We start from the raw sequence: 24,364 nt of genomic DNA, 5'->3' as shown, positions 1-24,364 counted from the left end.
AGAGGGTGTATGGTAAGCCGTGGGATATCCAGGTCTAGAGCAGAGAAAAGAGGACTGTGCTGAGAATCCACATGTATGAGTCATCGGCCTCTAAGTAGTAATTCAAATCTGTTATTGGATGACAAAGTCACCTAGCGAGTATTACCTGAGAAGTTGAGAAGGCTTAGGACGGGCTTGGATGGATGATAGTGTTTGATGGACAGTTGGAAGAGGTAGGCCTGACTCTCACAGTAAGGAAGCCCTTCCGCAGACTCCATAGACTACGCTTTCCAGGCCTCCATGTCTCCTCCAACAGGAGAGAAGAAAGGACCCCTCTTCCCTCTAATCCGCTTACACTCACCGCCTCGCCTCCATGTGCCCTGCCCCGAGACCACCGGAACTAATTACATTAAGCCCCTTAACCCCGATTGGTCAGTCACCGTAAGAAGCCCCGTATTCCCAGCTCACCCCACGTCTCTCTCCCTGCTCAGCTCCTGAATCCATCGCAGGTGTCCTTCGGAGCTCAGAGACCTACTGCCCATCCGTGTACAGCCATCTGTTGCCTGGGTTGTTCATCCTCATTCCTCAAACATTGTTATGTCCTAGCTCAGTGGCACTCTCTCCAATATGACTTTACTATTAATTCTTGGTGATTTCAGCACCACACAGAGGATCCTTCCTGTCCCTTGCCTCTCTGCCTTCTCTCCTCCCACCAGTCGGCTGTACCTCACTATTCTCACGATAATACCTCAACCGATGGTGACCAATAGAAATATGGTGTGAGACCCATGTGTAATTTTAAAAGAAACTAAAAAAGAAACTAGTAATTGTAATTTTAATAATATACTTTAACCCGGTATATCCAAAATATTATCATTTTAATATACAATAAATATTTTAAAAATTATTGATGAAATATGTTACCTTTCTTCGGTGCTAAGTCCTGGGAATTTGATATGAATTTTTACCCTTATAGTGCATCTTCATTCGGACTAGTCACTAGTAGCGAGTGGCTACTGCATTGGACCCAGTTCTAGACAGACCTTGTACCACTTAAAATTGAGATTTTAAGTAACTCAATTTTAAGTAACTTAAACCTCAATTTTAAGTAACTTTCAATCTCAATTTTAAGTAATCTCAATTTTAAGTAACTTTCTCTCCAACAAGCTCCTTCTGTCTTTCCAGCTCACTCTCTTCTTTTACATTAACCCTAACAATCCTTAGACCCAGTGGGACCTACACTTCATGTCAGCTTCTCTCTCTCCCTTTCCCATCATGCCCTCCTTACCCAGTTTAAATTCCTTGGGCAATCAGGAGCGTTACTCCCTTGAATCTGCTCTCAGCTCCCTTGTGCCTCTCTCTCACTCTGGTACTCACTGGGCAAAACCCAAACCTGGGTTCAACTCTACTCTACCAACCCCACACCTGCACCCAGGCAGCTCAGTGGGGCTGGAGAAAAACACACAGCCCTTCTGCCGAGCCTCATTTGAAATTCATGATGAGTTTCAGGTACCACTCAGCAAAGCTACTTCCGGTCAGCATACTAATTTCTCTTGTCCACTCACTTCCCACTCTTTCAAAAGACTTCTCTCTCTTCAACTTCTCCTTCCTCATCCTCACACACAGCCGATGAACTTGCCTCCTGTTGCACTGGGAAAATCGAAGGAATTGAAAAGACTGCCGGGGCTCCCCTGACATCCTCTCTCCCACCTGAGTGTGCATTCCTGCCCTTTGCCTTTCTTCCTCTTAACTGCAGTATAACAAACTACCCATAATCCTATTGAAGCCTCCTCCGCCACCCTTGTACTAGATTCTATTCCCTCTCACCTGCTCCAGGAGGTTGCTCCAACAATTGATGCACTTCCTTGAATTTCAGCCTTTCCCTCTCTACTTGGTCCTTCTCATCAGTATACTGATAGGCTAGTGTTTGCCCCAACTTAAAAAAATTTTTCCCCTCCCTGTCACTCCATTTCTCTGCTCATTTTTGCAGCAAAACTTGAGTTTTCTATACTTGCTATCTCGGGTTTCTCTTCTCTCATTTTCTCTTAACTTGCTGCAATTATCTTTTTTTATATAAATTTATGTATTATTATTTATTTGGGGCTGCCTTGGGTCTCCGTTGCTGTGCATGGGCTTTCTCTAGTTGCGGCGACTGGGGGCTACTCTTCATTATGGTGTGCGGGCTTCTCATAGCAGTGGCTTCTCTTGTTGCGGAGCACAGGCTCTAGGCTTGTGGACTTCAGTGGTTGTGGTGCGCAGGCTCAGTAGTTGTAGCTCACAGGCTGTAGAGCACAGGCTCTGTAGTTGTGGCGCATGGGCTTAGTTGCTCCACGGCATGTGGGATCTTCCTGGACCAGGGCTCGAACCCGTGTCCCCTGCATTGGCAGGTGGATTCTTAACCACTGTGCCACCAAGGAAGTCCTGCAATTATCTTTTACCCCTACGACTTCACCGAAATTATTCTTCTCAAGGTCAGCAATGACCTCCATGTTGCTAAACACAATAAACGCTTGGTTCCCACTTTTCTTGACATATCAGCTATATTTGATTCAGTTGTTTGCTCTCTCCTTTGTGAAACAGTCGTTGGTTGCCCCACTTTCTGCATATCACATACTCCTACTTTTCCGTCAACCTCACTGGTCCATGTTTTTCGGTCTCCTTGTTTGTCTACAGCTTCTCTGCTAAGCCTCTAAATGCTGGGGTGCCCCAGGGTTGAGTCCTGGTACCGCTTCTTTTACTCTTTCTTTGCTGATTATACCCAGTCTTAAGCCCCTAAATGCCATCTATATGCTAATAATTCCCAAATTTATATCTCTCTGTTGGACCTTTCCTATGACCTAACAACACATATATCCAAACTCTTACTCAAAATTCCCACTTGATTTTTTAAAAATATTTATTTATTTATTTAATTTATTTATTTGGTTGCACCAGGTCTTAGTTGCAGCTCACTGGCTCCTTAGGTGCGGCTCACTGGCTCCTTAGTTGTGGCACACGGGCTCCTTATTTGTGACATGCAAACTCTTAGTTGTGGCATGCATGTGGGATCTAGTTCCCTGCCCAGGGAACGAACCTGGGCCCCCTGCGTTGGAAGCACAGAGCCTTAAACCACTGCTCCACCAGGGACGTCCCTCCCACTTGATTATTGAATAGACATTTCAAATTAAATATGTCCAAAACTTAATTCCTACTCTTTCCCCCTAAAACTTGTTCTACCCATAATCTTCTTCATGTCACTACTAGAAATTCTATTCTTTGGCTCAGGCCAAAAACTTTGGAGTCATCATCAACATCACTCTTTCTTTGGCACTCCAAATCCATCACACCCTGCTGATTCTGTCTTCAAAACATTTCCAGAATCTGACCACTTCTCACCATTTCCACCACTGCCTTTTTGGTCAAAGACTCCATCATTTCTCCTGATTTACTGCAATAGCTCACATCCCTACAATCTACTCTCAATATAGCAGCCAGTGTTATCCTTTCATCTTACTTCAGAGCATGTTATTCTGATCAAAACTCTTCTTCTGGGGCTTCCCTGGTGGCGCAGTGGTTGAGAGTCCACCTGCCGATGCAGGGGACACGGGTTCGTGCCCCGGTCTGGGAGGATCCCACATGCCGCGGAGCGGCTGGGCCCGTGAGCCATGGCCACTGAGCCTGCGCATCCGGAGCCTGTGCTCTGCAACGGGAGAGGCCACAACAGTGAGAGGCCCGCATACCACAAAAAAAAAAAACAAAAAAAACCTCTTCTTCCCTATTTCACTCAGAATGAAAACCACAGTTGTTTTTTTTTTAATATAATGTCTTTTTTCACTTTCATTATTTTGGAAATAATAGGTATGCATAAGTGTTTTTATGTATATTTTCTATAATATACCTATGTCATATATATTAGCATATATATAAACATATATATGTGTGTATATATGTGAAGTAAATATTTTAAGTATGATTCAAAATTTCAATGTCTGTTTTAAATTGACTGCAATTTTTTTCTTTGCCTTTTGACCTCCTTCACCCTTTTCTCCCACTCTTCACCCCCCACCTCTGGCAACCACCAATCTGTTCTCTGCATCTGTGAGCTTGTTTTTTGTTTTGGGGTTTTCTTTTTAGATTCCACATATAAGAGAGTTCATATGGTGTTTGTCTTTCTCTGTCTGACAAATTTCACTTAGCATAATGCCCTCAAGATCCACCTATGTTTCCACAAATGGCAAGATTTCCTTTTTTTTTTTGGCTGAATAATATTCCATTATATATATATATATATATATATATATATATATATATATATATATATATATATATATATATATATATATATATATACCACAATTCTTTATCCAGTTATCTATTGATGGACTCTTAGGTTGTTTCCATATCTTGGCAATTGTAAATAATGCTGCAATGAATATGGGGGTGCAGATATCTTTTCGAGCTAGTGTTTTCATTTTCTTAGGATAAATACCCCAAAGTGGAATTGCTGGGTCATATAGTTGTTCCATTTTTAATTTTTTGAGGAATCTCCATACTGTTTTCCATGGTGGCTACACCAGTTTACATTCTCATCAACAGTGCTCAGGGGTTTCCTTTTATCCACATGCTTGCCAACACTTGTTATTTCTTATCTTTTTGAAAATAGCCATTCTAACAGGTATAAGGTGATATTTCATTGTGGTTTGGATTTGCCTTTCCCTGATAATTAATAATGTTGATCATCTTTTCATGTACCTATTGGCCATCTGTGTGTCTTCTTTGGAAAAATCTCTGTTCAGATCTTCTGCCTATTTTTCAATCGAGTTTTTTGTTTTCTCTGCTATTGAGTTGTAGGAGTTCTTTATATATTCTGGGTATTAGACCTTATCAGATATATGATTTTCAAATATTCTCTCCCATTCCAGAGGTTGCTTTTTCATTTTGCTGTCTGTTTCCTTTGCTGTGCAGAAGCTTTTTAGTTTGATGTAGTCCTGCTTATTTATTTTTGCTTTTGTTGCTTTTGCTTTTGGTGTCAGATTCAAAAAATCATCTCCAAGACCAATGTCAAGGAACTCAAGACCGTGTTTTCTTCAAGGAGTTTTATGGTTTTAGGTCTTACATTCAAGTCTTTAATCCATTTTGAGCTAACTTTTGTGTATGGTGTAAGACAGTGGTCGAGTTTCATACTTTTGCATGTCGCTGGTCGGTTTTCTCACCACTATTTATTGAAGACTGTCCTTTCCCCACTGTATATTCTTAGCTCCTTTGTCAGGCAGCAAAGTTATAGCAGAGTACAAAGCTCTCCCAGACTGGCCCCACCTATTCTCTGAGCTCATCTCCTATGACTCATTCTGCTTCAGCCACACTGTTCTCCCTGCTCTCCCTCCAATGTGCAAAGCACATTGCCGCCTCTGAGCTTTGCACTTGCTGTTCCCTCCGCTTGGAAGGCGCTTCCCCAGACATCTGCCTTGATCACTCTAGTATCTCCTTGATCACTCTATTATCTCCTTCTTGTCTTTCCTCAAATGCCACCTTCTCGGTGAGGCCATCCCTGACCACTGTATTTAGAGCTACATATACCAACACACTTTACTGGTTATCCTCCATTCCTTCACTTTTCTTCATATCCTTTATCACCTTAAATGTATCATTCAGTCCTGGGTTTCAGCACCAAAAACCACTACATCAATTATCTAATTCGTTTATTGCTGTCTCCTTTCCACTACTTCTCACTAGACCCTAAGCCCCATAAAGGCATGAGTTTCAGCCTCCACGACCTAGAATAGTACTGATATATAGTAGGAGCTCAATAAATACCTGTAATATAGAATGAATGAATGAATGGAATGAACTAACGAGCAGTCAAAAAGGCAGGTAGAAAACCAGGAAAGAGTGGTGACAAGGGAGTGGTCAACAGTGTGGAATGCTCCTGATGTGCAAAGATTAGAAATGAATAAAATCTACTGACATAGAGGATAGAGGAGACCCCTGTGTGAGCTGTTTCAGGAGAGTGAAGATGCCAGACTGGAGTGGGATGAGGGCTGAATGGAGGTGAGGAATTGAAGATGAATGTCAGCGGCTCTTTCAAGAGCATTGGCTGTGAAGGAAACTTGAGAGATACAGGGAGAGAAAGATCAAGTGGCAAATTCCAGCTCTTACCTTAGAATGCAGGAATTACTCCTACTCCTTCCCTAAACCCAGTTTTCTGGTCACTGTGGCTAGAAGCAGCGACTGCCTGATGTTACCTATTTGATTCTTCCTTGCTCTGTCAGTGGCTCTGGGATTTATGAGTGCTGAGAACTCGCTGGGTCTCCGAAGATCCCATCTGGTCCAGCTCTCTGGGACTGATGAACTCCAGTGTTGATTGCCTACCTGGCCTCTGACTCATGGTTGCCCAAACTCTAGGCCTGCTTCCTTGGTCCTGGCATCCTGCCTGGTCTGCTGCTGCCTGTGACCAGGACATGATGATGGTACCCTGAGCCCCTGCATATGCTTTGGGGCAGGAAGCAGTAAAGCACTGACACTGTTCCAGGTCCTCTGGATTAAAACCTCCCCTTCTCTGAGAGAGACGTAGGAGCCCATCAGCCCAGAACCCAGGCTTTTCTCATCAGAATGTTTGGATAATACCCCCAAATCTGAAGTGATTCTGTTCCAGACTTTCCCACAGTCCTGTTTCTCCAAGAAAAGACAGGGCAAATGCATTCCCTTGATAATCTAAAGAATAGACTATTAGAGTCACCAGGGAAACATTTGTTCAAGCATTCTTCTCTGCTGAATGGGAACCATAGGCTCCTTCCTGCGAAATGTGTACTCAGTCATGCTGACCCGCCCATGAAAGCTTTGGCTCATGCATGGAGGCGTGTATCTGGGGACAGAACCAAGGTGGGCAGGGGTGAGTGGGGAGCCACCACCGCCCACGCTACTAAGCTTCCTTATCGTACTCCACACTGGAAGGAGCTCACCTTAAATCCCTAATATTTTGCAAAGGTTTCAAACCTCATCTAAAAAGTCAAACGCACAATAACCTGTGCTGATGTAAAAGGTTTTATCTTCCTTGGTGTTCAACAGAACAGAGATTGGTCAAATGAGGCCTTTAGGCTCATTTGAAAGCAGAGAATTTCTGCTATGGAACATGTCATTCTACATAACTAGCTGCCCTGAGAAGTCCTTCCTTCCCCAGCAAACTTGTTCTGCTCAGGAAACCCCCTGCCCCAGCATAACAGCCAGGAACCTCATCTACTAATTACATTGGGAATCCAGAGGACGGTGCGCGTGGGAAAGAGAGCTCCACAGACCACCAGCACAGATTCTGTGGCCACTTCCTACTCTGTGGAAATACAACTTACACACTACCAACATTCCCACTGTGGACCCATCCATGACTTAAGTCTGAGTCTGCCTTGATGTGTCAGCAACCCAACCCCCAAGCCCTATTTTTCGTCTTCCTGTTCACTGGGTATTGAGGAGATTAATCCCTTTGAAAAGAATACAGACTTCCATCACCTTTCTCAGACTCTTCTGACTTCCACCCAAACCCCATGCTATTCCAGGCAAGCCAATGCCAAACCATCTACCCCAGCCCTTTTACCGAGCTTCTCTAGTATCAGCACACCCACTTCTGGTGCCTTAAGCAAATAGGGCCTCCCGTGAGCCACTAAGGGCTGCCCGCAAGCTGACTAAATTTGTAAGCAGCCTGAATCCCCTAATTGTTGCCTCGAGATACAGACTCAGATATGATACACAGATGTTTCTGTGATAGTACAGGTCTTTGGTGTCATGTTTTAGAGCTGCCTCTCCAGTTTTGGGGGGCAGGCCTGCCTTTGGTGTGTCTCTTTCACTCCTGCAGATAAAAAGGGACATATCAGGGCTTCCCTGGTGGCACAGTGGTTGAGAGTCCGCCTGCCGATGCAGGGGACACGGGTTCGTGCCCCGGTCCGGGAAGATCCCACATACCGCAGAGCGGCTGGGCCTATGAGCCATGGCCACTGAGCCTGCGCGTCCGGAGCCTGTGCTCCGCAACGGGAGAGGCCACAACAGTGAGAGGCCCGCGTACCGCAAAAAAAAATTTTTTTTAAATAAAAAGTAAAAAATAAAAAGGGACATATCTTTGTTCTTGGGGACCCAGTCTTCAAAATGGGATGATGGTATCTTGCTTGGTCCTTTAAGTTGGTATATTAACCGGACTATTTATCTCTTGCAGAATTAGAGACTTCCACCACCACTATCACCACCAAATATGTATTTAGAGGCCAGGGGTTCTTAAACTTTTTTGTACCCTAGATCCCTTGGCAATCTGGAAAATCCATGGTTTCCCTCTCAGAATAATATTAAATGCATAAAACAAAATGCAGATTACAAAGGGTACCAATTATATAAAAATACAGTTATAAAATTGTGGTCTAGTAGTATATCTGCTTCTTTATAAAAGCATTAAATAAGTAAACGTAGAGGTAGGTTCAATACTACTATAATTTCAAAGTAGTGACGAACATAAAGAATATTGTAAAAAAATCTGCAACAACTGTTGTATAATAGAAACATCTGCAATTTTCATGGCTGATAAAGACACAGTACAATACCTCTAATACAACTATGGTTTGCTGCCTACATGCCTAATTTAAGTGCATGGGGAATTTCAGTTACAAGTTAGTGAACATAATTTTTTTCCCATCCAAGGTTATGGATTCTGGATTCTGTCCATGAATCCTGGGACAAGAGTCCCCATTTTAGGCAGCACTGGCTCTCAACTTGGTTTGTCCTTCTGTCCAAGACCTATCCACAGGAGATTAGGAGCACAAAGCAGCAACCACAGAGAGGATGGAAGCATAATTTCACCTTGGTGTTGTGTTCCAAAGGGAACCAATAAGGAAGCGCCAGTGTCGTGCTTGGGCATTCTGCCAAAGTCCTGTATTTTTAGACTTTGGAAATGGACTGATTAATATTTTAATTTCATTGAGAGTCAATCTGTAACTGATGAGTGGAATTGGACGTTTGTAAAACATAGGCTTTCTTCAAGGAATCCCATAAATTATTTGGGATGGAAAGCCTGACAAAAGGCAGGAGAAGAATCTGTGTGTGTGTGTGTGTGTGTGTGTGTGTATGTGTGATTTTTAAACAAAAATTGATATACTGTAATTCTTATAGCCTGCTTTTTTATAATATCACAATGTATCATGAATAATTTTCAACAAATACAGTTATAAGATAGTATTAATGGCTGCATAATATTCTATTATAGGCATATAGCATAATTCATTTAATTAAGCCCCAGGTTTGAACATGTGGGCTGTGTACAATCTTTATAATTATTATGAAATTGTGCTCTGATGGATGCTGTAGATTTAATCTTTGTCCACATTCTATTTTTATTTTCTTAGATTATTTCTATAAATGGAATTGCTGTGTCACAATTTAGTAACAATAGTAATGCATATTTTAAAGATTTTTTGATCTGTACTGTCAAATTGTCCTCCAGAAAGGTTGTTCCTGTTCATAACAGAACTAGAATCTTTGACCTTGGCTCAAAGCAAAGAGACTGGAAGAATGTCTGTAAATGGTGAGAAGTAAGAGGATTCATGCAAGAAGCAGGAAGGAAGCATGCCAGTGTTGTGCCTATGCTAGTCTCCTTTTCTCTGATGCTGGAAATACCTTTAAGACAGAATTTGGGATGGGACTGAGTCTTCTAGACCTGGGATCCCTTGTGTTGTCTTGATTTAAACCATTTGGATAAATCCAGCCTTATACAGCTGTGCTAAGGGGACCCAAGGAAGGGTTTGTATCCATGTTTGGACCAGAGTAATACTGAGAATATATAATACTGAGAATATATAATACTGAGAATATATAATACTGAGAATACTGGAAGCAGAAAGCACCCCAAGGGAAGAGCAGTTTCAGGTGAGAAGGCATGAGCAGAGCTGGCCACCTGGTCCATTACTCCTGACCTGGAGAGTCAGTGCCTTCTCTGCTCAAACAATAGGGGTTTGGGAGCGTTACTATAGTAATGGAGGCTGTTTCTTCCTTTTATCTTTTTTTTTTTTTTTAACCATCTTTCCATTTTCTTTCTTTTGCAGCTAGACACTCTATTTCAGGAGGGCAGAAACCACTTAGTACCTCTTTTGTATAACCAACAAAAGCTGACATGGGGGGTGGAAAATACTTTCTAATTCCCTCCACTGTCAAAATAAGATAGGAGATCCTGCCACAAAGTGCACTGGACAATTAAAATCTAAGCCCACCCACCACTGACCTTTCTCTCTTCTCTCTCATGGTTCTATAGATGTAGATTTGGTTTGTTTCTTCATGCACAGAGACCAAAGATTAGTTCCCTTTCCATCATCCTATCTCCTAGATCTGCAATTAAATTATTAGTATCTTCCCCTACATCTCTCATCTGGGATTCCACAGAAGGCAGTGGTTGTCACCCTAAAGTTTAGCTTCCTATTCATAATCTAAAGATCAAAAAATTGCATCCGTTAAGACTTGGTCTCTCTCCCTGTTCCAGGTCCACACCAGGGCCCCCTGGCCCACTGCCCTATTCCCTGTCCAACCTCAGGAGGGACATAAAATCAGGTGGGCAGCAAACAGATCCTAGATTAGCATTTGCTTCTGACATTGGTGCTCACCAGATCGGCTCTCTTGCACTTTGGGGTACTGCTTAGATAAAAGGGTCTCCTTCTTTTCTCATGCGACTTTTCTGGATTCCACTTCTTGCCTGCTGTAACTGTAGTGCCCACCTAACCCTTGCCACTTAGATGTCTCTCTGTCTCTTACCCAAGAGGCCCTTGGTACCTACCCCATCTGACCCCACTAGCCAGAGGGCAATCCACCCCGCTCCTGACCGCTTCTGACATCCTTGCGCTCATTTATCAGAGAAGGCCGAGGCTCAGAAAAGTTACATTGGATATAAAACTGTCTTCTAGCCAGCCTCGGGTCCTGACATTTTTATTTCCCTCGAGATGGGATTGAATTATCTTCTATCCCCCTCCCCGATTGGAACTGGAGTAAGATTATCTGCACCATCGCCACACCCACGCCCGATTTTCCCGCGAGCGCCGAGCACCGGCAAGTCTAAAACACGATCCACTTGCGAAGACTTCGCGATCTGTTTGGGTGGATAAAACAGCGCACAGGAAACGCAGAGCAACCGGAGCTGCATCCAATCACGCTCCCGTTTGTGTCCCAGATGCAGCCCCAGGAAGAAAACAAGTGTTTGCGGAATTTAGCGGCCAAGGCCCTTCATCCAGGCTTTATTCTCACTCCCGCCCCACTTTCTCTCTAGACATCCCCAACCCCGAGCCTCAAAATCAATCCCCCAGATCCGAAGGGTGGGCCCGGGGTTCTTTACCGGCTCCTGAGACCCAAGGCGGGCATCCTCCGGGTCTCCAGCAGCCCCCGGGCGCGAGCCCAGCGGGGACCCGGCGAGCAGCCCCCGAGTGGCTCTGGGGAAGGGCGAGAGAGGCAAGCGGCGGCAAGGACCCCAGACAGCCCGGCTCCCCGAGAGAGCGCGGCGGCGGGGTCGGGGGCAGGGCGGGGAGGCGCCGGCGCAGCCAATCCCCAGGCCGCCCCCTCCCCGCCGCCGCGAGCCGAGCCGGGGCGGGGGAGCCAGGCGGCGGCGGCGGCGGCGGCGGCGGCGGCGGCGGCGGCGGCGACGGAGGCTGCCGTGGGGAGGGATGGAGAGGGGAGGGGGGAGCGGAGCCGAGCGGAGACAGCCGCGGCGCTGCAGAGCGGCTGGGGCGGCGGCGCGGCTCCCGGTGCTCCCCCCGGCGCCCGCCCCGCGTCGGTGAGGGCCCGGCCTGGAGGCCCGGAGCCATGGGCTGCATCGGCTCCCGGACCGTGGGTGGGTACCCCGGCGGCGCGGGCGCGGGCGCGGGCGGAGGCAGGGCTCGGCGGGGTCCGGTCCTCCGGCCCCTCCCCCACCAATCCCCGCGCCCCTCTGGGTCCCTCTCTCCGCACCGCCCGGCCCCGCCGCGCTCCCTCACTTTCCCTCTGTGCCCTCGCGGTCCCTGCCTTCCTCTCTCCTCCCCGCTCTCCCCTCGCGCCTCTCCGTCTCCCTCCGGCTTCCTTGCATTGCCCTTGCCCAGGCGCGGTCCTTCTCCATCATCTCCCCGCCAACCTCCTCTCTCCTCCGTCGCTCTCCCCGACTCTCCCGTCCCCCCACCCTCCATCTCCAGGCCATCGGCCTCGACTCTGCCTTCCCCAGCGCCTCCTCGCCCTCCGTCCATTTCTGGAGCAGCCCCCGTCCTAAGGACCCCCAGTCTCAGTCTCAGCCCCGAGTCCCTTTCGCACGCCCCCCGCCCCCGCTCCGCCTCCATCTGGCTTGGGTGTTTTGCCCCCATCTCTTTCCCTCTCCGTAGCCTTTTTCGGTCGTTTCTGCCTCCCCCGATTTGCTTTGTTCACGTGCATTTTCCCTCCGGGGCGGGGGCGGGGTGAGCCTGGTGCCTCGGGGAGGGGAATGGGGTCCACGACCGGAGGCAACGGGGCCGGGCTGGGTTGGGGTGCAGGGGAAGAGCCGGGGACGCCGGGGGGAGGCCGGGGGTTCGAGGGCCGGAGAGGGTTCGGGAGCCCGCTCCCAGGAGGGTGGGGCCGGCCGAGCGAGGGAACCCGGGGACCTGGCTGCACCTGTCGGCGGGGGCTGGCGGGGCGGGGCCAGCTCTTTATTTACCTTTGACCGGGGGAAGGAAGAGAGGCGCCTCGGAATTCTTCTCCCCTCAGCATTTGCCTTGCTACCCAGTGCCTTCTCCTGCACCCCGTGCACCCACTCCTCTCTCACAGCTCAGCAGACTGATTCAACCCTCTCCCAAAACCCCCAATTTTTCCCATTCCGACTCCCAATTTCTCCCGCCTACATGCCCCAGTGACCTCAGGCTGAGAGAATAATTCGTATTATTGTTATTACAAACACACTCACTGTCCGGAAGCCTGGTTTCTCTGAGACCCGATTTATCTCCACGGACACCCCCACTTGATCCTCTGCTTTCACCTCTTCTCCGGGTTCTTTCCCTCCCCCTCCCCGCCCCCCACGGCTCTGACTCAGCTCTCCCTCTTGTACAAAGGCCACCTCCCCTCAGCCCTCTCTCCCACTCTGCCCTCTCCATCTCCCTTCCCCTCAGAGGTCGTCCTCTGCCTGCCCCATTCCTGCTCTGTCCGCCCAGATGTCCATCTCTCCTCTTCCCTCCCAGCCACGGCCTCTGGTCTGACCCGTCTCACCATTCCCCTGTAGCCCCAAGGGAGAGTGTGCCCACTTTGGAGGGGCCTTACCCCTCGCAGGCCTGTCAAGCCCAATCCCTGCCTCTTGCAGCAGCTATGTTGTTGCATGCCGAACGCCTCCTGCTGCCCAGACCCCATTCAGTTCACCCCTCCTCAAGAGTGGACGCCCAATCCTACATTCAGAAGCAAAAAACTTTATGTGTAGAAAAGATCTATAAGGTCAGGTGGTTCACTTGGGTCTACCACCCGAGTGATTCTTCCCCAAGGCTTCCAGTTGGCATATGCGCCCCCCACCCACGGCAGCAGCCTCCCTTTCCGAGGAGCTGTGGCCTCGGCTGCAGAATTACCATCTTCCTAGGTCCTCCAGCTTGCCTGTCAGCCCTCAAACCCTGCCCACCCTCTCCCATCGTCTTTTGTCTTCTCTCTGACTCGAATTCCTATTCTTTTAGTTCCTATTGGAAAAAGCCCCCCTGCTCTCCTCCTGCTGGCCCCTTTCTCTCCTCTCTAATCCATCACTCGTCTCCCAAGAGTCAGGTGAAGTGATTCCGTCTCACCCGTTGCTTTCTCTGCTCTCATTGCTTCGAGGTGTACACACCCAGCTCTTGCCTCGATCCCCACCATATCTCCTTCCTGTCAGACAAATCCACCAGCTCCTCTGGAGGGGCCGCTGGGGAAGATGCAATCCTTGCACCTCATAAATAATAAAGCCAAAACTTAGGGAAGCTTGCCCCTGGACAAGTTCTGCCCTTATTTGTAGGAACATAAATAGAGGAAAAGCACAGCTCCCATGCACTCCCATACAGAAACCCTCAGAGATTCCTCAGGATAGAACGGAGACCTGTTTTCCTTCTAAAACCCAGCCACTGACCCTTCCATTTAAGCAACAACAAATGAGGCCATAGAACACTTTTTCCGAGTGTGCTATTCTTTTTTTTTTTTTTTTGCGGTACGCGGGCCTCTCACTGTTGTGGCCTCTCCCGCTGCGGAGCACAGGCTCCGGACGCGCAGGCTCAGCGGCCATGGCTCACGGGCCCAGCCGCTCCGCGGCACGTGGGATCTTCCCGGACCGGGGCACGAACCCGTGGCCCCTGCATCGGCAGGCAGACTCTCAACCACTGCGCCACCAGGGCAGCCCCCCGAGTGTGCTATTCTTGATTGAGCTCAGCATTAGTGTCTCTCCTAACAAAAATTTGGGGCGAGTGGGGATGTAAAAGAAAATAGGCAACCAGAAGGGGGGGGCGGGGAGGGGTCTGGAGGGCGTGGCCCCCGTCTGTGGCCTCAGCGTTCTGAAGGAAAAGAACGAGGCGGGGCCTTCGGGGTGGGCATAGGGAGGTGAAGGGGAAGCAGCTAACCATCTGTCCACCTCAGGAAATGAAGTGATTGCCGTGGACTGGAAGGGCCTGAAGGATGTGGACCAAATCAACATGGACAGCACCAGCTCGCTGCACGGGAGCAGCCTCCACCGGCCCTCCACCGAGGTGAGGCCCTCCGTGCCCAGCTGCCCTCCCAGAGGACCTCGAAAACACCCCCAGAACCACCATGCATCAGCCTAGTCCTTCAGCCACCTTCCTAAATTCCAGGACAGCCTCCCAAACACGCCTTCAGACTGACGCCCTCACAGAGCGTTTCTCTTCCTTTCCTCAAACACAAGCCAGATGCTCCCCACGGAGATCCCAGTTCCCTGTGTTAATCTCAGGAAAGCCCTCCCTACCTCACACTCTTCTGGAAGTCCCTGTGAGGAAGTGCCCCGGGTACCCACTCCCTCTCCTCTTTCCTCACAGCAAACCCGGACTGACTTCTCCTGGGATGGCATCAATGTGAGTGCAGCTCCCCCCAGGCCGCTCCAGCCCACCCTACCTCCTCTTCCTTGTCCTCTCCCACCTGCTGCCATAGCACACAGCGCCCCCTCCCTCCAGCGGGGCACTGGGAGCCCTCACATGCTTTAGCCACCCCCGGACTCTCAAGGGTGGTTGGGGGGTAGCCCTCCCAAGGACTCCCGGGTATAATGGCAGCCTGATCGCCCGTCCTAGCTCACGTCCTTCCTCCTGGAAACCGAGGACTGTCCTCCACTTATAAAGCACCTCATACCCTCTTGTTCCTGTGCCCCTCCTCCCGCATTCCCGATCCCAGCTCTCCATGGAGGACACCACGTCCATTCTTCCGAAGCTTAAGCGGAACTCTAACGCCTACGGCATTGGGGCCCTGGCCAAGTCATCGTTCTCAGGTGAGACTCTGACCTGGGGATGCGTGCAGACAGGAGACTCCCTGGGGCCTCCTGGTCTCAGTCTCCCGGCCCCTTCAGGCCTGAAGACGAACCCTCATCCCCAGACCCCGGACCTCTTTGCCCTTTCTGTCAAGCCTCTCCCATCCTCCAGGCTGCCCCTCATAGACAGAGTCTTAGGGCGTACCTGCCCCCTTCGTGGGATGGAGAGCCATGGGACTAGGGTGGGGGTCATGGCGGGGGGCAGGGGCGGGGCAGACCTGGTGCGGGTATTGTGTGATGTTCTGGAGCACCTGGGGAATGTCTGGCCCCTCAGGGATTTCGCGAAGCATGAAGGACCATGTGACAAAGCCCACAGCCATGGGGCAGGGCCGGGTGGCTCACATGATTGAGTGGCAGGGCTGGGGGAAGGCACCAGCCGTTCAGCCGCAACACAGCCACGAGGCCGTGCGCAGGGATACAGATGCCTACTCCGACCTCAGCGATGGCGAGAAGGAGGCACGTTTCCTAGCAGGTACTTGTTCCCCAGCCCCTCAAGAGACACCTTTTCAGGATGGCCAGAGGCCGACCCTTCAGCCTGATCCCCTATGGCAGGATTGGCTCTGTTCATGTGATACCATCAGACTTGATTTCCCAACTAGCTCTAATTTCAAGGACTCTGACTTGTTTATTCTAAGTACCCTCAAACTTATTTTTATTATCGTCTCAGAAGTTGAGGGGAGTTAACATGGGATTGTGGGTCCACCTGATGCCTTCTCTTCTACCTGGTGGGACTATCCAAACCCTGGATTCCCTCAGTACAGGAGGAGAAAAAAGAAAAAAAAAAAAAGGCAGGGATCTTAGGCTTCAAAAGTCTGTGCTTCCACTCATGTTTTATGATGAAAATGAAAGAAAAGCCTTGGGGCTCCCTTCTAGCCTTTGCCCATCAGCACACTGCAGTCATGAATTCAGTTACAGGGCACATTACTTGTGACAACCACCAGAAGATCAAGGGACCTGGGTGAGGAGAGGGTGTGTACAGAAGAGCTTTTAAAATTCAGTATAGGCATGAGGCAGGCATACGGTGTACCTACAACCCTGCCCGAGCCCTAGTGGCAGATCTCAATAAGATACCTAGGAAAAATGATAGATCTGGAATAGACAAGAGGGTTCTTTGGTTGGTGGTGTGGGTGGTGGAAGAAATATCAGTGGGGAGGGGAGACAAACGTAGTGGGTAGTGTAGGGCAGCTAGCAATGTAAGCTTCAGCTTACTCATGGCTTTGACCAACATGGGAACCCCGAGTCTACCCATCTTCGTTATTCTATCCTTCATCCCTTGTCCTCCCCAGACCTTGAACTTGATACCACTGTGGACCTACAATCCCTCCCATTTAGACTCCTCTGGCCTTGACTACCTAACACTAGCTACCATTCCTAAAAAAATTCCAAAGATAAACTTCTGGAAATCCCCAGTTTCAATCCCTTAGGATATCTCACCAGAAGACCCCCCCAACTCTTTCCCCTAGGAATCCTAAATCTGACCTTCTGGGAAGTCCCCCACGATTTTGCCTTGTTTCGGGGCATATACCAAGGCTGTGCTGTCCAATACAGTAGCCACTGGCCACATGTGGCTATTGAGAACTTGAAATGTGGCTAGTCCGAATGGAGATGTGCTGTAAGTGTAAAATATCGACTGGATTTCAAAGATTTCGTATGAATAAAAGAATGTAAAATATCTCAATAGTTTTATATGGATTATACATTGAAATGATAATGTTTTATATAGATTAGGTTAAATAAGATGTATTATTAAAATTAATTTCACCTATTTCTTTTAAATTTTTTTAATATGGCTACTAGAAAATTTAAAATTGCATAAGTAGCTTGCGTTATATCTCTATTGAACAGCGCTGCACTGATGCCCCCCGCCCCATGCATGTGTCTAAGGCTTCCCCGAGGTAGCTCGTGCTAACTACGTTTCTTCTCCCAGGTGTCATGGAACAGTTTGCTATCTCCGAGGCCACTCTCATGGCCTGGTCCTCCATGGATGGTGAGGACATGAGTGTCAACTCCGCCCAGGAGCCATTGGGCTGCAATTACAGTGACAACTACCAGGAATTGATGGAGAGTCAGGGTGAGGGATGGTTCCAGAATCCGACCCCAGAGGCCTAAGAGGCCTCCTCAACTATCTAGGCTACCTCCACGCATCTCTGTTCTAAGACTTTCTGTTCATATAGGCTTTCCTACTCCTCCTCTCACCCCCCGCCCCACATATCACCCTCAATTCTCTGTGCTGTTGTTACTGCCTTTGATATTCTGTGACCCCACCAACCGCCATGATTCTCTTTACAGATGCCCTTGCTCAAGCCCCAATGGATGGATGGCCTCACTCCTATGTGTCCCAGGGCATGTACTGTCTGGGGTCATCGGATGCCTGGGAAGCAAGCGACCAGTCCCTCATTGCCTCTCCGGCCACAGGATCCTATCTCGGCCCTGCATTTGATGACTCACAGCCTAGCTTGCACGAAATGGGACCTTCCCAACCTGCTTTGGGATACTCTGCTCAGGAGCCTCCACCTTTGCTGGGGGGAGACACTGACTGGGCTCCAGGGGTGGGCGGGGTGGACCTGGCAACGGGCCCTGCCGAGGAGGAGAAGAGGCCATTGGCGCCCGAGGAGGAAGAGGATGCGGGATGCCGGGACCTGGAGTCGCTTTCCCCACGAGAAGACCCCGAGATGCCCACCGCTCTCAGCCGGAAGGTGTCTGACGTCACATCCTCAGGCGTGCAGTCCTTTGATGAGGAGGAGGGAGAGGCCAACAACTAGCTTCCTCCCCCCGAATGCCCCACCTTCCACTCCCACCTGAGGGGCATGGCTGCAACCACACCCTCCCTTCCCCCAGCAGTACGGCTGAAACCTGGGCAGAAGACTGTCACGAGCCCAGGAGTCCTTGCCAGCAAAACGGAGGGAGGGCCAGGGTGGGATTTTATCCAGGCTTACACTGTAGAGACCACAGGTCCAGGAACTGAGGCCCAGGCAGCCAGATGGCCATGAACTTCGCTTGGCTGCGGGCTTCTGGGTCTGTGGTGGTGGAGCTCCAGTGTGTATCCTGAGCACAGGAGCGCAGAGCGGCCCGTGGCCGGCCCCTGGATCTCAGTTCTTTGCTCCCTGATCTCTCGTCTTCCAGGAGCCTTGACTGCAGCTGCCTGAAGGCCTCCTTTCTCCACGTCACTCTTGCTTTTCCCAGCTCTGTTTTCTCTGGCTGCGGCCCAAGCTCATCCGTCCTGTGAGGAACAGACCTCAGGGGCTGTTGGACATGGTTCGATGGGCACAGGGGAAGCAACGTACAGACCCCGTCTCCTCAGAGTGAGGGGGCTCTGCCCTCAGAGGTAACTTGGCTTCTGAGGTCAGGAGTCACGGAGGAGGTGGACGTGGCCGCTGGGATGCACAGGGGCACAAGGCCTGTCCAGAGACCAGGCGATCACTGGTGAGACCGAGGACAAACATGGCCACTTGTTCTGGGATCTTGACTATCCTGTGGCTGAAAGAGGACCCTAAGGATCTGGGAAAGGACCCCGCCAGGGCTGGCTACTCCAGCTCTTGCTTCCCTTTTCTGCCTTCTTCCATCTCCTGCTCTGGGAGCCCCGGGGCCCTGAGGGTGGGGAGGTGACACAGGATGCACGTGTCTTGGCTAGACGGGGAAGCATGAGGCTGTGTCTCCCTCCATCCACCCCTAATTCTCTGGAGCTGTTTACACTTTTCTCTCTGCCTTTTCTACATTTTTATAACTTCTCGGGGACTCAGGGTTGAGTAGGGTGGAGGGAGAGGTCCGGTGCTGTCAGGGCCCCAGCCGGGGCAGGGTGTTTGCCGAGGAGCAGCGTGGGCTCTGGGCTCCCTTTGCCCCTCTTCACCTCCTCCCAGGACTCCCAGGAGGGCCTCACAGGTGTCCCCCACCCAACCAGGCGTCCTGAGGAGGAAGGGAGGAGGATCTGGGTATTCTTCCTTCCAGGATGTTTCACAATGAGGCATAAGCCCCTGAAACTGCTTGCCCTCCACACCCACTTTCCATTCTGGTGGGGACTTCCGCGCAGCACCTGGAGCCCCAGCACTTCTGTAAGACATCCTGAGGGCAGAGGACAGGGTCGAAGGGTAGAGTGAAGAGACGGCACCTCCCCTGCTGCAGCGGTGCCCCAGAATGAGGAGGTTGAGAGTTGGGGTGCTCCTGTCCATCTGTGACCCTGCCTCCATCAAGCCCACAGTGTCCTACACTCGTGCCCCTGGAACGCACCCGAGGCCAGGTCCCACATCTTCTGGGGAGGGGGAGGATAGCTACCTGAAGTTGGTTCTTGGAGGAAACAGGAGTAGACATGGCGAGCACAGGTAGCTGAAGTCACCTCGTCTAAGAGTGTTAAAGGGTTGTGCGTGCTCACGTGGCCTCAGGCCCTCGCTGCTGCTGCAGGTCCTTGGGGTTTTGCATGTCACAGCTCCCTCCTCTCACGGGGTCCCCGTTTCCTTACCTTGTGCAACCTGCCCTCTCTAAGGCATCATCCTTTTCTCTTAATCTCACCCCCTTCGCGTCCCATATTCCGCCCCCGGACCGCAGCGGACATCCAGTCCAGGGAGCGGGTTCATGCATCACAGTTCCTTTTTCGCTCAGGGCTCTGCGGAGTTAGGAGAGGTCCTCTAACGCAGCGTTCTTCCCTCCCTCCTTCCCTGAGGAAGCCAAACGGTCCCTGCTGGTCCCTGCCCAAAGACGACTAAAACTCTGAAGGGTTCTGGCAGAGTTCGGACGTGTGCGTGAGCGGGGCACAGCATCCCTGGATGCTGGCATCACTGCTGACCAGAGGTCAGGCGGCGGGGGGCGCGTCTCCACTCTGAAGAGGGAGAAAACCTGAGGAGCTGGCCTGAGACCCTCTCAGGACTCTTCTGGAGGGAGGAACTGCCTCTCTGGTGCTGGGGGGGCCAGGGTGCATGGGGTTTGCTTATAGCCTATCTTAGGGGGAGGGGAGGAGCATGTGCAGGAAGAGGCTGTTGGGGGATGGGGGAGGGTTGCTTTTCCCTTGGGGTTAAAGGCTGTGCCGCACGTTTTACGGCAGTCCCAGAACGGGGCTGTTTTCATATCGTGGTGAATGAAACTGCTCTTGCTCATTGATTTTCTACTGGTGCGTGTGTGTGGGGGTCCCCTTTCACGTTGAGTTCACTTTATTAAAGGAAAATCCAAATCTTCCATCCCTCCCCTCCCGCCACCCCCGCCCCCGCCCCACCCTCACCCACACCTTCCTTCTCATCCTTGTGTCAAGGAGGGAATCTTGGTGAATGAGTTTATTACCTCTTCTCACCCCCACCTGTACATCCCATACTCCGTCTTCCAGGTCTAGGGAATATCCATTTTTACGGCCAGTCTTAGCATGTTTTCTTAATGTGACATTTCCACCCAGGCCCAAGAGAGATTCTATGACATATATTACAGAGAGACTTATATATAAATATATATATAAATATTATAGGTTATATACACATGGGCATGGGCTCGAAGGCCCACTGCCAGTCCCCGTCCCCAGGCTACAGCCTCTCTCTCTTGGCCTGGGGAGGCGGAAGGGATGTATTGTCGGAGAGGGCTCCAGGCTGTGTTCAATGGCACTAAACAGAATGTGGTGGCACCTTCGGCTGTGAGTGTCTTATTTGGGGGATGATGGAGGCCGGGCACAGGGTGGGGAAGGAGGAGAATGCTGGGGAGGGGGCACAACTGCAGAACTAAACGAGGCATAAAAGAAGGGATGGACAAAAGCCCTGGGGGTGGGAGCAAGGGTCTCTGGCTGCTCAGAGCACCTGGGACCACTTATAGAAAAGGCAGGGTGATGGCAGGCTCCCTGTCGCTGGTTTGGGGAGGGTAAGGATCTGACTTCCCAAGTGTGGGAAGCATCAAAAAGGTCTGCCATCTTGACGCTGAACCCCTAGAAGAGAAACACAAAGAACCAGTCCCTAAGAAGGTATAGTCTCTGAGTGAACCAGTGGCCCAGCTGCCCTGAGCTTCCACTCTTGGAAGGAGAAGCCCCAGCTAGAGCACCTCAAGGGCAGAGCTGACCCTTGGGCAGGACAGACCAAGGACTTCCGTGGAGAGGGAGTGACCTGGAAACTGGAGGGGGAGGAAGCTGTGATGTGGGAGGGGAGGAATTTCTGCCAGAGGGAGTTAAGTAAATCCATTGCCCGCAGGACTGTTGGGTACCGCCCCTTTCACACACAGCCTTCCTGCGACCTTTCCTCTTCCAGGCTGTTTCCCCACAGGCCCTTTATCCATGCCTCACTGCTTAAATGGAGGACAAAGGAGGGGGAGATGGGATTGGCCTTTTCCCGCCCTAGTAATGGCTCTGCCCGGGGACAGATAGTGGGAGCCAGGATGGCGTCTGGAGGCAAATTTCAGGGAATGGCTGTGGGCAAGTGGAGGGCGGGGTGGGGGGCTCTGAGAGGAGGGGCTGCGGACAGTTTGCGGGTATGTTCTGGGGCCATCCGTCCATGAGGCCATGAGGGGATCCCACCTCCTCCTCCAGCATGGCACTGGCAGGACCACAGTCATCCTGGGCCTCCCTTAACCCACCCCCCAGGGAAACTAACGGGGGCTGGGCAAGGCCAACAAGAACACGGGGACGTTGTGGGGCAGTGAGGGGCCCAGGGAGAGGCGGGCATTCCCCACCCACACACGGGCAAACTCAAGAAGCCCGTGGACTATCAAGGGCCCTTCGCAGGGGTCAGAACCACCGCCTGTCTGGGCACGGGGGGACATGCCCAAATGACTGACCAGGGCTACTCCTGCCCAGATTCTGGCTCCTTCTCCAACACGATCAGGATGACATTGTAAAATTCCTAGGAGAGGCCGGATATTGGTACGATCTCTCCAGCTTCAGGAAATGCCCTCTTCCACACGGGTCCACCCTCTGGCCTGGATCTCTGGACCGTCTTCGTGCGGCGGTCCGGGAGGCGCTCAGAGGACCAGTTCATCCTCATCCTCGTCATCCGTGGATCGCAGACTGGGGCCCTGCAGGATGTCGGCCAGCTCCTCCTCCGGCCCCGGAGCCCCCACCAGCTCCAGTTCCTCCAGCTCACTCTCTGCCTTGGCCGGAGCCCAGGAGGGAGGGGGCTCTGGGGAGGCGGATGGCACAGGGGGCTCTGGGGAGGCGGGAGCCTCATCCCCTGCCCCAGCGGCCCCACTTCCATCCTGAGGCAGGCTCCAGGCCTCGGCAGCAGGGACTGGGCCCCCAGGAGTCTTTCGAGTCGAAGTTGTACTCCGGAAGCTGGCAAGGGGAGGGCGGAGCTGCACCCCAGACTTGGTGTGCCCCTCGATGGCCTTCTGCAGCTGGGGGGGGACGGCAGAGAGGGTGCAACATGGGGAGGAAGGGAAGACAGGAGCAGTGAGAGAAAGAGACACGAGAGAGGGGCAGACGATAAACGGAAAAAACATGGGAAAGCTATGGCGTGGCAAGCAATGCACGCGAGGATGGATCCAAAGGAGACAGAAAAAGGAAACCAGGGGCGTGACGGACGAAAAGCCCCACCTACAGAGCAGTGACTCTCAAGACCCCTGACCCAGGACCTCCTTGGGCCCCTTCCTAGCAACCCTCAGGCCTTCTTCAGACACTTCCCATCTCCTCCGCCTTCCATGCACCACCACAGCGCACCCCTGTGAAACCACGACTCGGGCCCTGAACCCCCATCCCAAGCCCATGCCGTCCTTAGAAGGGCACAGGGCTGCGCTCCCGCCCCCCTCCAGTCTCTGCATGAAAAACAGGAGGGAAATCTGGAGGAACCTCCCGGATGTTAAGGCCACCCCTGCCCTCCCCCCACCCTGTATCCTGTGCCCCCCTCTTCCTCACTGCTCAAAGGGGACAACCGCGCTTACCTCCTCCAAGGCCAGCACCCCCGTGAGCTTCCCCATGCTGGTCACGTACGCAAGGTGGAGGCCGAGCAGGGAGAAGAGCGTGTGAGTCTGCGCGGAAAGAGCCGCAGGTCAGCACGCAGAGGCCCCGCACCTCCCGGCCCTCCCGGCAGCCCTGCTCCGTGGGCAGTGGGCATCGGGCAAGCACTTGCCTTGTGCAGCGACGTCTGCTCCACCAGCTGGAAGGGGGACTGGTCGATACAGCAAGAGTCAAAACAGACAGGCTGGCTCAGCTGCTCTTGCTCCCAGGCCTCAATCTGCCGGAGAGGAGGGCCGTCACCCGATATCAGAGCCCCCTTAAACCTCGGATCTGGACCCCAAACAGCCCTCCTCGCCCTGGCCCAGAAGCCTGAAATACACAGTGAACCGTCACTGCTCCTCCAGACCACGAGCCCTCTTCCCTTTTCCCCAGGGAGCCGCACCGCCCTCTTCCCTCCTCCAGCCCCAAATCAACCTTCACCCTCAGGTGCTCAGAACACGCTCCTTCTTCCTGGTGCCCCAAACACTTATTTCCAACCCATCTTTCCAGTCTTATTTTCCACTACTCCTGTAACACCCACAGCTCCAGTCAAGCCAGATGTGCTTCCGCTTCTGCGACTGCTGTTCTGGGTTTCCCCAAGAACCCCACCCTGTGCCCATACCCTACACCTGACACTCCGGGTCAGATGTACTCTGCCAGGCTCTCCTTTTCAGAAACGGCGTGGATCGCGTGCCATCTTAGGCTGGCGTTTGTCTTAATTCTGCCCCCTGGGTGGAACTCCTCCAGAGTGCTGTGTGGCATCAGTTGCTGTGTGTCATGGAGAAACCAGCACACTGACCTTTTACACAGCAGATCATGGCAAAGATTTGTTGGATTTGAAGAGCTGTACTGGGTCACATGGCACTTTGTTGACTCAAACAAATCGTTTGTGTGTGTGTGTTTGCTTGGTTTGGTTTACACTGTTTTGTCAATGACCGAAGCATTAAGGCAAAAGTTCAACTTTCCTCTGGATTTTAGATTTGCACGCCCCAAATCCCCAAGATTCTAAGTAATCCAGTATCGCTCCTGTTCTCATAACTGATTTTTAAATT

The 24,364-nt window shown here is 51.3% G+C and overlaps 2 protein-coding genes across 4 annotated transcripts in view; one reads left to right on the top strand and one right to left on the bottom strand.

Moving 5' to 3' along the window:
• Positions 1–11,162: 11,162 nt before the first annotated feature.
• Positions 11,163–18,189, top strand: FAM131B (family with sequence similarity 131 member B; the record flags this gene model as incomplete). 3 transcript variants are annotated; one of them, XM_079711050.1, is made up of 7 exons in its annotated part: positions 11,163–11,232; positions 14,533–14,642; positions 14,946–14,981; positions 15,295–15,388; positions 15,702–15,899; positions 17,355–17,498; positions 17,717–18,189. In XM_079711050.1, the coding sequence occupies 6 exons, from the start codon at positions 14,589–14,591 to the stop codon at positions 18,187–18,189; spliced, it is 999 nt and encodes a 332-aa protein (XP_079567176.1). The 3 variants fall into 3 exon arrangements, with proteins under 3 accessions (XP_079567176.1, XP_079567175.1, XP_079567174.1); XM_079711049.1 differs by lacking the exon at positions 11,163–11,232 and adding an exon at positions 11,654–11,794; XM_079711048.1 differs by lacking the exons at positions 11,163–11,232; positions 14,946–14,981 and adding an exon at positions 11,767–11,794.
• Positions 18,190–22,342: 4,153 nt separating this feature from the next.
• CLCN1 (chloride voltage-gated channel 1) overlaps positions 22,343–24,364 on the bottom strand; it is a gene marked incomplete at its 3' end in the record, with an annotated part of 31,934 nt that continues 29,912 nt past the window's right edge. Inside the window, exons 21-23 of the mRNA XM_079711660.1 lie at positions 23,446–23,550; positions 23,258–23,344; positions 22,343–22,714 (exon numbers count right to left, since the gene is read on the bottom strand). Of these exons, the coding sequence (XP_079567786.1) occupies positions 22,343–22,714; positions 23,258–23,344; positions 23,446–23,550 (564 nt within the window). The remainder of the gene's footprint in view (positions 22,715–23,257; positions 23,345–23,445; positions 23,551–24,364) is intronic.

The sequence above is a fragment of the Hyperoodon ampullatus genome (genome assembly GCF_949752795.1).
Source record: "Hyperoodon ampullatus genome assembly, chromosome: 9".
Lineage (NCBI taxonomy): Eukaryota > Metazoa > Chordata > Mammalia > Artiodactyla > Ziphiidae > Hyperoodon > Hyperoodon ampullatus.
Note: the sequence above shows the minus strand (reverse complement) of the source record. Positions and strands in the feature narration are given on the sequence as shown.